This window comes from Mya arenaria, chromosome 13 (assembly GCF_026914265.1).
Source record: "Mya arenaria isolate MELC-2E11 chromosome 13, ASM2691426v1".
Taxonomy (NCBI): domain Eukaryota; kingdom Metazoa; phylum Mollusca; class Bivalvia; order Myida; family Myidae; genus Mya; species Mya arenaria.
The window spans coordinates 49754037-49768936 of record NC_069134.1 but is presented as its reverse complement, the minus strand read 5'-3'; the positions used below and the strand labels follow the sequence as shown (position 1 = coordinate 49768936).

General features: G+C 37.8%; 1 protein-coding gene across 4 annotated transcripts in view; it reads right to left on the bottom strand.

The window, feature by feature from the left end:
• Positions 1-14900, bottom strand: part of LOC128213630 (uncharacterized) — a 57335-nt gene that overhangs the window by 27672 nt on the left and 14763 nt on the right. For all 4 annotated transcript variants that reach the window (XM_052919608.1, XM_052919607.1, XM_052919609.1 and 1 more), the window contains 12 exons: positions 12634-14429; positions 11370-11467; positions 10507-10693; positions 9994-10165; positions 8909-9084; positions 8371-8502; positions 7472-7644; positions 5762-5961; positions 4652-4903; positions 1964-2109; positions 1290-1469; positions 411-606 (listed from right to left, as the gene is read on the bottom strand). In XM_052919608.1, coding sequence (XP_052775568.1) covers positions 411-606; positions 1290-1469; positions 1964-2109; positions 4652-4903; positions 5762-5961; positions 7472-7644; positions 8371-8502; positions 8909-9084; positions 9994-10165; positions 10507-10693; positions 11370-11467; positions 12634-14424 — 3703 coding nt within the window. In that variant the 5' untranslated portion in view covers positions 14425-14429. The remainder of the gene's footprint in view (positions 1-410; positions 607-1289; positions 1470-1963; positions 2110-4651; positions 4904-5761; positions 5962-7471; positions 7645-8370; positions 8503-8908; positions 9085-9993; positions 10166-10506; positions 10694-11369; positions 11468-12633; positions 14430-14900) is intronic.

Here is a 14900-nt window from a genome sequence, read left to right as displayed (position 1 = left end):
CATTTATGTGTGAACTTTATAAGTTTCATGTAAATATAGTAGTGATGTTCCGATGATCGATTATAACCGAAAATTGATTGGTTGGGCCTGAAATCAGAGACAATTGATGTATTTGGTCATAATCGATCAACAAATCAACAATTAAAATGAGGAGATGATTTTATTTTTCAATATTTGGTGTCACCTGCCAACTATGTAAAGTATTTACAAATGTATAATCATATTATAAGTTTTAATCAAAACAACAGAAATAATTGGCAATCTTCAGTATTGATTTCTTTAAGGGCAGAAGGGTGCACATGTTTGTCTCCATGACTACGGAATGATGCGGGCAGAAAAGTGCTACCAAAAAGGGACAGTGTGCAGCACCCTTCCATAACTCTTTAGCAAAAACCTTAAAATGTAAATACCTGTTTCATCTTTGAGATCCTTCATTCCTTCCACCTTTTCTTCTTCATCCAGGTCACCAGGTTTGACCTTCCCCTCTTCTGTGTCCTTGGTTTCAAGGTCACCTGCAAGGATTTCATCCACATCTTCAGAGTCAGACACTTCATACATTTCAAAGGTCTCTTCATCTTCTTCATCCTCCTCCTCTTCTTGTACAGACTGTAATATAACTTGTTCATTAAACTCTGAAATGCCTGCTTTGGAACTCAAACCTGTGACTCCTAATAGAACATGCGGGATAAATAGCAAAAAATCATGTCAACTTAAAAGACTTTTGTATGATTAAAATGTGATGAAATTATTGCCAACTATTTCAGTCTGAGTATTATGACAATAATAAGATGTCCTCGGGCAGTATTTAATATTACTCTTATCGTTTTCCTTGGCCGCGCCTCAGTAATTCCATTTCCATCTATTGGCCCGTTATTTTCAACAGTTCAATCAAAACACTTTTTATCATAAAATTAAGTAAAATCTAAGGTGCTATTGAATACAGCTATAGGTTTTTCAACAACAGGATTAAAGTTGTTATCAATCAGGATTGGGTCTACTTTCTCGACTTCCCAAACAGGACTGGTGACTTTAAATAGAGGCTGGTGGAAAGTTGCCCTAGGGATTTAATGAACTCAGCATTCCCTAGGCCGACACACATACTCAAAACACCATGTCTTACCAGGACAACTTGAACTTTTCAATTACACAGCAGTCTTCTGCAAAAACCTTAAGTCTAACTTAGAAAGACCCAACAAAGATACAAGAAATAAAACAAAACTTTCCAGTAATCATTTTTGTCTCAATTCACAAGAAGACATCTAAAAAGGTTCAATCAAAGCCAACTTTACCTGCTTTTCATCCTCCCCTCCTACTAAGTCCACAAGTTCAGACTGCGGCTGTTGTATCGCAGATTCCGGCAGTATGCACTTTTCTGTGACCAGCCCCGCCCACTCCTGGATTCCCAGCAGACAACCCAGCTGGGACAACCTGGTCTGGTCACTGACTGATGTACACAGACCCGGCAAAACCTGCATATGGAGTCGGAATCTTGTACTGCTGCACTATATCATCACTCATGTGCATGAATAAAAATCTGTACCAAAATTGAATTATACCTTAGCACATTTGTATATAAAAGTTCATATCTGTTAACACACCTGCACATAAGTTCCATATCTGTTTACAGATATGTACATCAGTCCAATAACTGCTTATACACCTGTACACAAGTCCAATACTTGTTAGCACACCTGCACATGATCTCTGTACCTGTTATCGCAGTAAACATATGCCCAAAACCTGTGTTCACACCTGCACACAAATCCAGTACCTGTTAGCACATCTGTACATAAGCTCTGTACCTGTTAACACACCTGCACATACCTGCTTAAACACATGCTCATCAGTTATATACCAGATTAGACACTTTAGTACACTTTTAGTACACAGGCTCTGTTTCTATTCAGAAATATCTGTTCACACACCTGCCAATGAGCTTCACACCTGCACACAAGAGACATACCTGTTTACACTTGGTGGCTCCCATGACCTGCCCGAGGGGCTCCAGGAACACCTGGTTACACAGGGCCAGGGCAATCCTTGTAGGACATCGCAGCAGACACTGGAGGGCAAACATGGCTGCTATGTGATGGCTTTCACCTGACATATCTGGAAAATGATTACAAATTGAGCTTTAATCATTCACTTTTTCGTACCAGTTTATTAACATCCAGATGAGATAAAGTACTTAAATTTTGCATTACTTAAAAAAACAAGTTTAGGCCAATGCAGTTTTAATAAAGAAATTCTTTGCCAAATATAGTGGTTTATATCAATTTAGGTTCTTATTTCAGGATAACAGGCTTGGCCAATTTCAATCTTCATATTTGAAGCTGCACTCTCACAAATTGGACATTTAAAAAAAAAAATGTCTTGGAATGAGCCAGTTTTGAGGTCAATATCTGGAAACCAGTGATATAAGAATGCTGACAAAAAATCAGATCGCAGTTTTTCATATCTACATTCGAAAATAGATGTCTTATGGCTAAAAGTGTTTCAAACACTTTAAGAAAAATTAACAGGTTTTTTTTTGGCAGTTGTCCATACAAATTGAGATCTGTTCTATTGTCAGTTATCTTATATGACTCGATCAAAGGCATTGATACCAAAATCAGCTGATTTTAAGACAACTAGAGGCACATCAGTGCCTGTGCTCCACTGGCCAAAAGGTTCAAGCAAAGACCACCTAACGAACATTTTCGTCAAGTTTCATAGAAATACAATCATCAATTTTTGAGGAGAAGTTATTTAATTATTTTTTTTACTTTAATAGCTCTGGCTGCCATGTTGTGCAGTGGACCGAAATGATTTGGGCAATTTGAGTAAAGGAGCACCAAACAAAAATTTCTGTCAAGTTTTATCGAAAAAAGGTTTCATCGGTTTCGACGACAAGTCGTATAAAGTTTTTTTATTTTTTAGCTCTGGCAGCCATGGTGTGCAGTGGACTGGAACCATTTAACAAATTTTGGTTAATGACCACCCAAGGAACATTTCTGTCAAGTTTCATCAAAATCTGATCATCGGTTAACATTTAATCTGAATAGATTATGAAGCAAATATCTAACCTGAACAAGAACTGACGAGATAGAATCGACTTGGTGTTTCACTTACACTTTTCGGCCATTTAAGTTACTAAAAATAGCTGTTTCATAAACTTTCAGAATGTCACTTAAACGAAAATTAATGTTCAGTCTATATATACTTTCCTATGTATAAATGTAAGGTTTTTAAATTGATCTTTTTGTGAGAACTTTATGCTTATATGTTTACTCATAAATTATTATTGTTTAAAAATTATTTAAAGATGCTATACGTGAAAAATTAAGACATTATTTTTTTTTCTATTAAAGGGAGGTAATTCAGTAGTAAAATGTAATCAAAGCTATTAAAGCATGGCATTTCTTTTCTAACCATGTTGATATTATTACAGTCTATTCAAGCAAGATGCCTTTTGTTTTTACATAGTACCCATAGGTTCTGAAAAACAAGGAGCACTATTCCCAACAGAAGGATGTCACTCCCTATCACTGCATGAGCATCATAATAAAGAAATGTTTACTCAAACTGCAAGCTGCTCAATTGAAATAGGTATTTACCTCAAGCATACAGTTTTATAATGTGGCAAAATAGTCGGACTACTGGATTGTCATTCGGACTAGTAAAATATGCCATTATGCTAGTCCAACTGGCTAGTAGGTTAAAATGTTTTTCGTGAAGACTGCGGACGAGAAGTCCTTAAAGGTTTTTCTATTTTTAACTCTCGCAGCCATGTTGTGCAGCGGACCGGAACCATTTGGGCAATTTTGGTTAAAGGGCATCCCGATGAACATTTATGTAAAGTTTCATCAAAATCTGATAATCGGCTTCTGAGAAGATGTAGTTTAACGTTTTTTTTCTATTCTTAGCTCTGGTGCCCATGTTGTGCAGCAGACCAGAACTGTTTGGGCTATTTTGGTTAAGGACTACCCAAGTAACATTTCTGTCAAGTTTCATTGCAATACGATCATCGGTTTCTGAGGAGAAGTCGTTTAAAGGTTTTTCTATTTTTACCTCTGGGGGCCATCTTGTGCAGCGGACCGAAACCATTGAAGCAAATTTGATAAAGGACCATCCAAGGAACATTTCTGTTAAGTTTCATCAAAATCTGATCATCGGTTTCTGAGAAGATGTTCTTTAAAGGTTTTTCTATTTTTTTTGCCCTGGCAGCCATGTTGTGCAGCGGACCGGAACCATTTGAGCAATTTTGGTTAAGGACCACCCAAGGAACAATTCTGTCAAGTTTCATCAAAATCTGCCTATCCGTTTCAGAGGAGATGTCGTTTAAAGATTTTGCTATTTTTAGCTGTGGCGGCCATATTGTGCAATGGACCAGAACCATTTGAGCAAATTTGGTAAAGGACCACCAAAGGAACATTCCTGTGAAGTTTTGTCAAAATCCGCTTATCAGTTTCAGAGGAGATGTCGTTTAAAGTAAAAGTTTACGCACGCACGCACGCACGCACGCACGCACGCACTCACGACGGACAATCTGTGACGACATAAGCTCCATGGCCTTCGGCCAGTGGAGCTAAAAATTAAAAAAGACAATATTGTCAATCTGTGAGAGTGTAGATTTAACAACCGACATTTTTTCAGCCTAAGGAAATCTTACCACTGTCATGATTCTCATTTGCATATATCTGCAGCAGCGCAGTCTTCATGTGGCCAGTAAGCAGGGCAAGAGGCATGTTCTTAACCCCTTTATAGGCGACCGACATGGACACTAGGTGCCCTGCAACACCCACGACGTCCCGTCTCTCCAGGGCTGAGGCAAAGTGCTCCGGTGACGTCATGGAAGCAATTTTGATCAGGTGACCTGGTTCTATCTCCATCGCAATGAAGTCAAAGGCAGCTGTTCTTCCCCCTGAAGATATTGAAAAATAAACATATTATTTACTAAAGAAGGTAAACTTTAGAATATAAAGTAATTGTGTTTTATTTCCGAATAATTCTGAAACATTTTTAATACAATGTTTATACTTCCTGTATCACTATCTGGAAGCAGTAACATTTGTCCAAAATTGATCATTTACCTATAATATGTGACAACTGTTTTAAAGCTGCACTCTCACAGATTTACCGTTTTAACAACTTTCTTTATTTTTTCTCTTGAAATGAGCCAATTTTTGTATTAATATCTGAATAAAAGTGATATAAGACTGCTGACAAAAGATCAGATCGGAGTTTTTCATATTTCGTTTGAAAATGTTATATGGCTAAACGCTTTAAGAAAAATGCATAAAACATCAATTTAAGAACATAAATATGAAAACCTGTGATCTGTTTTTTTATCAGCAGTCTTATATCACTGGTAACCAGGCATATTCGCAAAAATTGGCTCGTTCCAAGGCAAAAAATAATATAAAAAAGTTCAATCTGTGAGGGTGCAGCTTTAAATTGTATGGACTGTATTGGACTGTGACCCGATATCAAAATAAGTATACAGCTGAAAAGCACATTCAAAAAAGCCTCTTCGTCCTTGCCATATGAATATTCATAAATTAAGGCTATGTGCTTAACTTTAAAGAACATGTACTGAAAAGTTTGCAAACTTTAATGTATATAAAACAGCTAGTTGTTCTTGATGGCCCGAGAGGCCAAAAATGCCGGCCGCGATGTATTGTACAACATGTGTTTCATAAAAAGAACTACGATTCGGGCAATAACACTTCAAGCCCGTAGAGGCAGCACCTTAGTTCATATTATCTGAATTATATCTTACCTTCCAATGATTTGTTTGTCACCCCTCCATATTTCTGAACAAAATCCTTCAGCTTGCCAAGCTCGGGTTCAAAAACCATAGACCACTGACTCCAGGCAGCTAAATCCTCCAGCAAGGGGCAGTTGTGTAGGCAGATCTTGGCCGCTTCTCTTGTCTGGTGTCCAAGTATGCCAACCTTGGACAAACTGCTGGTTGAGAGGCTGTAATAGAACACACAGGGTTAAGACACAAGGTCAATGTCAAGGTCATATTCTCCAGCAGGGGGCACAGTGGAGTAGGCAGATCTTTGCTGCTTCTCTTGTCTGGTGTCCAAGTATGCCAACCCTGGACAAACTGCTGGTTGAGAGGCTGTAATAGAACACACAGGGTTAAGACACAAGGTCAATTTCAAGGTCATATTCTCCAGCAGGGGGCACAGTGGAGTAGGCAGATCTTTGCTGCTTCTCTTGTCTGGTGTCCAAGTATGCCAACCCTGGACAAACTGCTGGTTGAGAGGCTGTAATAGAACACACAGGGTTAAGACACAGGGTCAATGTCAAGGTCATATTCTCCAGCAGGGGGCACAGTGGAGTAGGCAGATCTTGGCCGCTTCTCTTGTCTGGTGTCCAAGTATGCCAACCTTGGACAAACTGCTGGTTGAGAGGCTGTAATAGAACACACAGGGTTAAGACACAAGGTCAATGTCAAGGTCATATTCTCCAGCAGGGGGCACAGTGGAGTAGGCAGATCTTGGCCGCTTCTCTTGTCTGGTGTCCAAGTATGCCAACCTTGGACAAACTGCTGGTTGAGAGGCTGTAATAGAACACACAGGGTTAAGACACAAGGTCAATGTCAAGGTCATATTCTCCAGCAGGGGGCACAGTGGAGTAGGCAGATCTTGGCCGCTTCTCTTGTCTGGTGTCCAAGTATGCCAACCTTGGACAAACTGCTGGTTGAGAGGCTGTAATAGAACACACAGGGTTAAGACACAAGGTCAATGTCAAGGTCATATTCTCCAGCAGGGGGCACAGTGGAGTAGGCAGATCTTGGCCGCTTCTCTTGTCTGGTGTCCAAGTATGCCAACCTTGGATAAACTGCTGGTTGAGAGGCTGTAATAGAACACACAGGGTTAAGACACAAGGTCAATGTCAAGGTCATATTCTCCAGCAGGGGGCACAGTGGAGTAGGCAGATCTTTGCTGCTTCTCTTGTCTGGTGTCCCAGTATGCCAACCCTGGACAAACTGCTGGTTGTGAGGCTGTAATAGAACACACAGGGTTAAGACACAAGGTCAATGTCAAGGTCATATTCTCCAGCAGGGGGCACAGTGGAGTAGGCAGACTATTGCTGCTTCTCTTTTGTAGTGTCCCAACCTTGGACAAGCTGATGGTTAAGGGTTGTGATAGAACACACAAGTTAAGACACAAGGTTTTTGTACCTTTAGTACTGTATTGCTGAAATTTCCACCTAGTCTTGATTGGTTTCTAAGAGTCTTGTAAACATGCAGCCATCGAAATACTCATTTTGGATGAAACAGCTTAATTTGTATACTATTGCTTGGCATCAAATTCTTAGATAAGTCCAGAATTTGAGCTAGCATTTTACTAGTGCTTATTTCAGCCACTTGAAATGGCACACTGATGTTTAAGAAACTGACGGCAGTAAAATACTTGTCAGCTATACGTAATCTCAAATAGCAGGGTTAAACAATTAACATGACACACAAACTCACCCAGCCTGTGGAGCTAGTGTAGCCTCATACACAACTGTAACATCTCCGTACGAGAACCGTCCGGACGCGTGTTTCTCTGCAAAACTCAGCAAGCGTGTGATGTTTCCATGCCCAAGATGTCGCACATCCTTCACACCAAACTGCCGACACAGAGCATCCTCTATGGACTCAGCCTGAAAAATTGAAACATGCTATAAGTCTTTTAAATAGCCATCCTTCATAGTTATTTTATATTCTGGTGAAAATAACTATGTACCATATTCTATTAAAAAACGAGACTTCTATTTCATACGTCAGCAATCAAATTTCTGTCTAAAATATTGCATGATTTAAACATAACATATGGACAACTGAAAACAGAATGCTTGTATTACACACTGTGTTTTCTAATTCCGTATCACACTTTAATCTAGTAGACATGGGAAATTTACTTTCGCAATACTACACAAAAGAAATAGGACCTTAAGCAATAAAATTTTAAAGAAAATAGATTGTTATGTATTGCATATGACGAATTAGGTTTATAATTCAAATAAAACTAAATTTTCAATCAAAGAAAATTGGATGTTTTATACATATATTGTATTCCTGCTATGACATGCCTATAGTCGTTTTACACATTTTGCCTGGACTGGACTATTTTAAAATATGGATATTGGAAAACTGTGAAATAAACATTTTAACAAAAAAAAAATTGTCAAAACAAATATGGCGGCTGCCGATTTTGACATTTTTTCAATGAGTCTTATACATAATATAAGTGATATAAAGTTTTTTTCTTGATTTTTCTCATACTTTTTGCGTGCGTCCTATCTAGCTAGCATTCTATACACAATGATTTAAGGTATATATTTTAACGTGCAAGTACAAAAATAACCACCACTTAAAATCAACCCTACCTGGAGGATGCCAGCCTGCTTGCACTGTCTGATGAACTCTACAAGGTCAGCTTGGTGGGGTTTGAATGACACATCACCATCTGTCTGCCCACCACTAGAGCCCATAACCAGCCCTCCACCTTCCTCCAACATCTGCAGCACATTGAGATACAAAATCATCATCATTTCTAAGTGACGTTAAGGTTGTCCTGTTAATGCAGTGGTTAGTGCACTAGCTTCTCACCATGAAGACTTGGGTTCAATTCCCAGCTTGGGCACATGTCAGTTTGTTTGGTAGTCACCAAGCTATACAGGTGTGTTTCCTCCAGGTACTCCAGTTTCCCCCACAACACAAGTCCACTCTCACATAACATCGTGCCAACGTGAGTGACTTTGTATATGTTATCATAACTTTCTTCACAATGGTTGTAATATATATAATGTTTAAATTATGAACATAAAACAAGAACAATCGAAATGCACCTGTCTAAATTCTGCCTGGTTGTAATATATATAATGTTTAAATTATGAACATAAAACAAGAACAATCGAAATGCACCTGTCTAAATTCTGCCAGCACAAACTCAAGGAATCGCCCGTTCCCCATCTGTTGAAAGTGGGGAAAGGCAAAATCCTCTAGCAGTTTCTCCTCTATTCTGTCCAAGTGTACAAGACTAAGGGCACCCGCATTCAGACATCGCTCTATGTACTTCTTGAGGGCTTCAACTAGGGAGTCTTATGAAAATAAAAACATTTAAATACAATTTTAATAGGAAGATAAAAAATCAGTTATCGTTCAGCAATTTTTCTTCACATTTGGCAAAACTTATGGGTTCCAACATTAAAACATCACTCTTTCAATGTTTGTACTGTTGAATCTATCAATCTATTTTTGAATGTCCTTTTTTCATAATTTTTTGTTTTGGTCATTTTCACAAGGTTTAAATTTTGTGGCACCATAAAGTAGTCATCATCAAACACTGGTAAATCTAACTTAGGCTTCCAGCATCAATTTTTGACAATGCTTTATATATATCTTTAAGATCTTGACCAATCAGGGCATCTGAATTCAAATTTAAAGATGAAAAAAAAAATAAGGACATTTTAGTTGCTTAAACTTGCATTAAAGCCCTCTAACTGTTTCAAATGATCGCATAGGCTTAGTTTTAATACCATTACTAAATAAGTTAGCTCATAGCCAACCACTCAATGTAGTTGGCTTGTATAAAATGCCACTAGGCGCCAATGCCAACTTAGGTGTGAGTTTCGATCTAATCCAAAACCACTAAAATTTCACAAAATAATGTTAAATTTGGATTCAATCCAGTGAGAGCCAATGTCGCTTATTTAGAGCCATGTAGCTCTTATTATTAATACAACTAAAAAGATATTAAAATGCCCATCTTTCCTTGGCTGGCCTCAGACCCCTCTGTGTTGACAGTGATGGGTGGGGTAATGTAGCCTTTTGAGTGCCATGTAACTTTTATTATTAATTTAACTACGGTATACCAATTCTGCTCACCTTACCTGTTTGGCCTCAGACCTCTCTGTGTTGACAGGGGTGGGTGGGGAAAATTTAGCTAATATCACTTTCTCAATAGCTATGTTAACCTTATTGATAATAGAACTACATCAAAAGCTCACCTTTCCTTGGTGGCGGTTTACTTTGCTTGGCCTCAGAGCCCTCTGTGTTGACGGGGGTGGGTGGGGCAAGTAGAGCTAATGTGGATTTCTCAAGCGCTGTGTTGCTCATACAAATAGCTAAGTGAAAGATGTCCTTCAAGAGCTGATCCCCTTTGAATGTCATCAGAAACTCCTACAGATTGAAAATTATTCATAGGTGAACATGCCTTTGAAAAAATTTGGCAAACCTGCAAAAACAAACATTTTCCTTTATTGTATACAATGAAACTTTTTTCTCAAAATAACTTATAGCAAATTAGAAATCTGTCATAATTCTAATAGAAAGGAAACTATTATTAAACTGACATTAAGAATAACAATTATTAAAATTCTAATGTCTGTGTTTTATAGTAAATTGTTAAATACCACAAAACATATCAAATCTTAAAATCTTACAGAGCTTCAACCTTCGGGTTCCATTCAAATTTTAACAATGATGAAGGCGAAATGGGCTGAGATGGTTTGTGATCATACCTCGACAACTTTCTTGACCTTAGTTGATTTGCCCGTGGTTCGGAGGCCTGTCTTGGTGGTAATAAGGAGGAGGTTGAACTTCTCCATGATTTCCTGAATCGCGAGGTCCGGCCTCAGTTTAAGGTAGTGCGTGCGAACCTCCATCCCCTCTTCCTCCCCAGATTTCAACATCGATGCTCGGAACTTCCTGTAATCAATGGTTTTGTTGAATCCTAAACATTCATGAAGTTTATGCCATGCATCAATGAGTCATAGAGGGAAAGTATTATTATCTAAATGTTGGACAATATGCCTAAGGATCTATTCCCTTCTAAACCCTACCAAGCTTTTTAATCATTATTGCGAGTTTTAACAATCCTTTCATTTCACTTTATTGACTGATATTACCCACTGATAGCTACAGCCTTGATTTTGGTCCACATGTATATGATGAATAAGACAATTTAATTCTTAGAATTGAAAAAAGTACCATCATGGGAACAGTTTTCTGAGACCTCCTTGTGCCAGTTTTACATATATTTTGGCAACGTCCATTTTGGATTTTAGTAAATTTATTCGAGACATTTCTCTAACAGTACTACTAACCTGAATGCCTCCTCGATCTCATTCTTCAAGGTGGTTTAACAGTGTCAAAGATTTCCTGGTGCAAGTTCTACATATATTTTAGCAACTTCCACTTTGGATATTAGTTGATTTACTAGAGAAATTTCCCAAAACAGTACTACTAACCTGAAGGCATCCTCGATCTCATTCTTCAGTATTGTTTAACAGAGTTCCGAGATCTCCTGGTGTTACATATTTTCAGTTACTTCCACTTTGGATTTTAATTGATTTACAGAAGACATTTCTAAAGTACTACTAACCTGAAGGCATCCTCGATTTCATTTTTCAGTGTGGTTTTACAGTGTTCCGATATATCTCGCCGTGTGTTGGCGCAGTCCCTGTGTGACTTCTTTAACACCTGTAAACAGAATTAAACAAATATGACCTGTTATGGATAAGGATTGAAATAATTAATGTATTATATGGGATATGACTTGTCAGTCATTAAATACAGAATGTATTAATCAATTTTAGTAATTTTGAACTGAATGACAATGAATGTGATATTCTATTATATTTTCATTAATATTAATTTGATGACAGTGCTTATTACATAATGTGTAACTATATAAAGTGTACAAATTACAAAAGCTATTTATGACGTCACACAAAAAGGACATAATTATAAAATGATGCAATTTCATGGAAGCTATGCAATTTATGATTTAAATTAAAAAAAAAAATATATATATATATTTGAAATAGTTATCAATATCCTGGTATTGAACATTTGATTTTTGTGAATTAACCATAAACGAGTAACAGAGCTACAGATAAGGGTCATTCAGTATTGCCGTAAATGCTCTTTAAAAGCACCAATTATGATTTAAAATCAAACATATGTTTGTAACAGTTTGAATAAAAATTGTTATAAGGGCATACCATTAATACAACCAATTTAAGACAATTTCCAGACCAATGGTTTTGACCAAATCGAAAAAGGCAGCTTAACAGGTGTAGAATTTCTTCATCTACAACACAGTAATTTCCCTATATGTGTGCTTTTTTTATTACATGTATGCAAAGGGAAGTAAGCACTGCCTGGTGTCTATGATCAATTAAGTTCTGTGTTTAGGAGCAAGCTTATCCTGTATGTAAAATACATGTATGTGTGCATTTCAATGTGGCAGAAGATTTAAACAATCGTCAATTCACTTCATTGAATGAAACTTAAATTGACAACACACTTAACAAAATTACATAAGGGCAAACAATACACTTATCTGTAGCTCTGAAGTATGATACTTACTATTATGCATATTTATATGTTCATATAGAACAAAAGTAATGTTGGATGAGAAAGTGTCAAAATGTCTCCCTTCAAGAGCAGAATATTCAATGACTTTTTATGTCTACAAAATTGAACATCTGATTTAATAACTTAAGACACCGTTTTCATAACAAATTTTACAAGAGAAAATTAGCAAAGTATGAAAATACACAGATATGGAGAGCAAAATTGGGTAAAACTTATAAATAATACTACCGGGTAAGTTTAATACCCAGGGAAATCGCAATACTTACTGCAGCCATCAGTGGTAGTGATCGTATCCTCACCCCTAGCATGTAAGCATCATCGGCCTCGTACATCTCCACAAGGTAGTCCATAAACGACTTGAGCTCCAGCCTTGCCGTCCACAGTTTGTTCTTGGTCAGGTAGTTCTGAAACTGGTCCAGAATGTCCATACTGGTGATTTCTGGAATGTTTGCCTGGTCGGGTGGAAATCGGAACTGTTGGTAAACGACGGGAAGTCTTTGTAATGGACCGAGTTTCATCTCTCTGAAGTCTTTCTTGTTTGGTTCATATTCCTTCATTGCTTCGTGGAGTTCAAACAGAGTGCAAATGGCTCTGGATTTCACAAAGGCAAGAATGTACGCGTTCACTTTAGAACTGAGTCTGTTTAGCTCATTAACGCTTGTCAGTTGGTCAATATACTGGACACCAAGCATTCTAATGTGATGACAATTAAATCTCTGACAAACCAATTTTTCCACGCGTTCTTGTGTAACAGATTCATTAGCGTCTGCCAGGGCCTCAATACATTCTTTAGCAATATTGTCAACAAACTCTCTTGTAACACGCTGTCCATGTGGCACGTACACTGGCCGAACATCCACCTGCTTTTTCTCAAACTCAGTTCTATCTACTGGTTTTATGGTTAAATCGATTAACTCATTCCTAAGATTTGGTTCAGCCATGTCAAATTGAGATCTTATAGGTGCACATACATTATGTGAAACCGGTTTATCTTGATCAAGCAGCTCTGGTCTACATGGAATCTTTGTGGCCAAAAATTGAGCAGACCCATTTCCCAGAAATCCTTGAGGCATCTGAGGCTGAAGTTGCTGCTGAAGAAAGTTTGCCTGTTGTCGTAGTCCCGGATTCATATAAAATGATGAAAAAAGTGAAGGAATCTGTTGGTTAGGCTGAGTGGCATTTAAGAATTGAGCTTGAAATTGATTAAATGACATCTTCTGCTTTTCTAATGGTCCACGTGAAAACTGACCATCAGGCCTAGAGGGACCTGCTTTAGGATTTGAGCCATCGTCCTCATCATCATCATCATCATCATCATCTTCTTCAATGATTTCTACATCAGAATCTATCACCTTTGCATTTGTATTTCTGTCCCTTTTACCATGCTCTTTTCCACCTTCTACCTCAGTAACGTCTTCCTCATTATCACTTTCGACTAGGGATATTACATTTTGTGAAAATATACTTTTATTTTTCTTCTGCTTTCCCTTATTTTCTCTGGAATCAGGCGAATCGCCAGAAGCAGGTTTCCCCCAACCTGTAAGAGTTGACATCAACTGCATAGCATTCGGTTTTTTATCCTTGGCCATGTCTGGTTCTTGCACAGGTTTGGTTTTCATGGACAATGGTGTGATTGGTTTAGGCATTGCTTGTTTTGGTATTGGTAAATCAGGTTCTTTATCTTTATCTCTCCTTGGTGATTCATCTGTAAGGTCCACCATGGCTTCAACCTTATCTGTCAGATGACCGACTCCTGTTGCTCCCTGGCTGGTCGGACTTCGACGTAGACGATAATACTGCTCAGAGGATACACCACAATTGTAAACTTCAATTTCATCTTTCCATTTAAGTTCTATTAAATCTTTCATCTTCATCACACCAAATGATTTTGCGCTGATTTCTTTACGTCTAGTTTCTTTCTTAACAACATTCCATATGTCATTTTTTGCCACACCCTTCCGACCTGCTTTTTCAAGTATGTGAAGGACATCTCGTTTCAGCAACTTCTTTTGTAGCTGGAAACCAGTCGCCATCAAATCCTTCCCACTACTGTCCATTTTGTCTGAAAAGCATGGATAAACATCATATTCATGTCAAAGGCAGTTTATAGAGCTTTTAGTTTGATTTATTGATTTTTTTTTCAATCAGTAGCTACCTGGCCACAGTCCTCCAGTTAAAAAGTGTTGTTTTTTATCATTAAAGTCAAATAATTTAAACAAATGAATGGATTAAAATAACCTAAATTGTGCTCCTTTAAATCAATTTTCACCGGAATACTTCGAACAAAGAAGGCCATTAAGGCTCTAAATACCATAATCAAAGATGGCCATTAAGGCCCTAAATAACATAATTAAAAAGGGCCATGAAGGCCTTAAATACCATTATCAGAGGACCATGAAGGCCCTAAATAACATAATCAAAGATGGCCAATAAGACCCTAAATATCACTATCAAATCCATGAAGGCCCTAAATAAAATCATCAAAGAAAGCCATTTAGACCCTAAATATCACTATCAAAGAGAGCCATGAAGG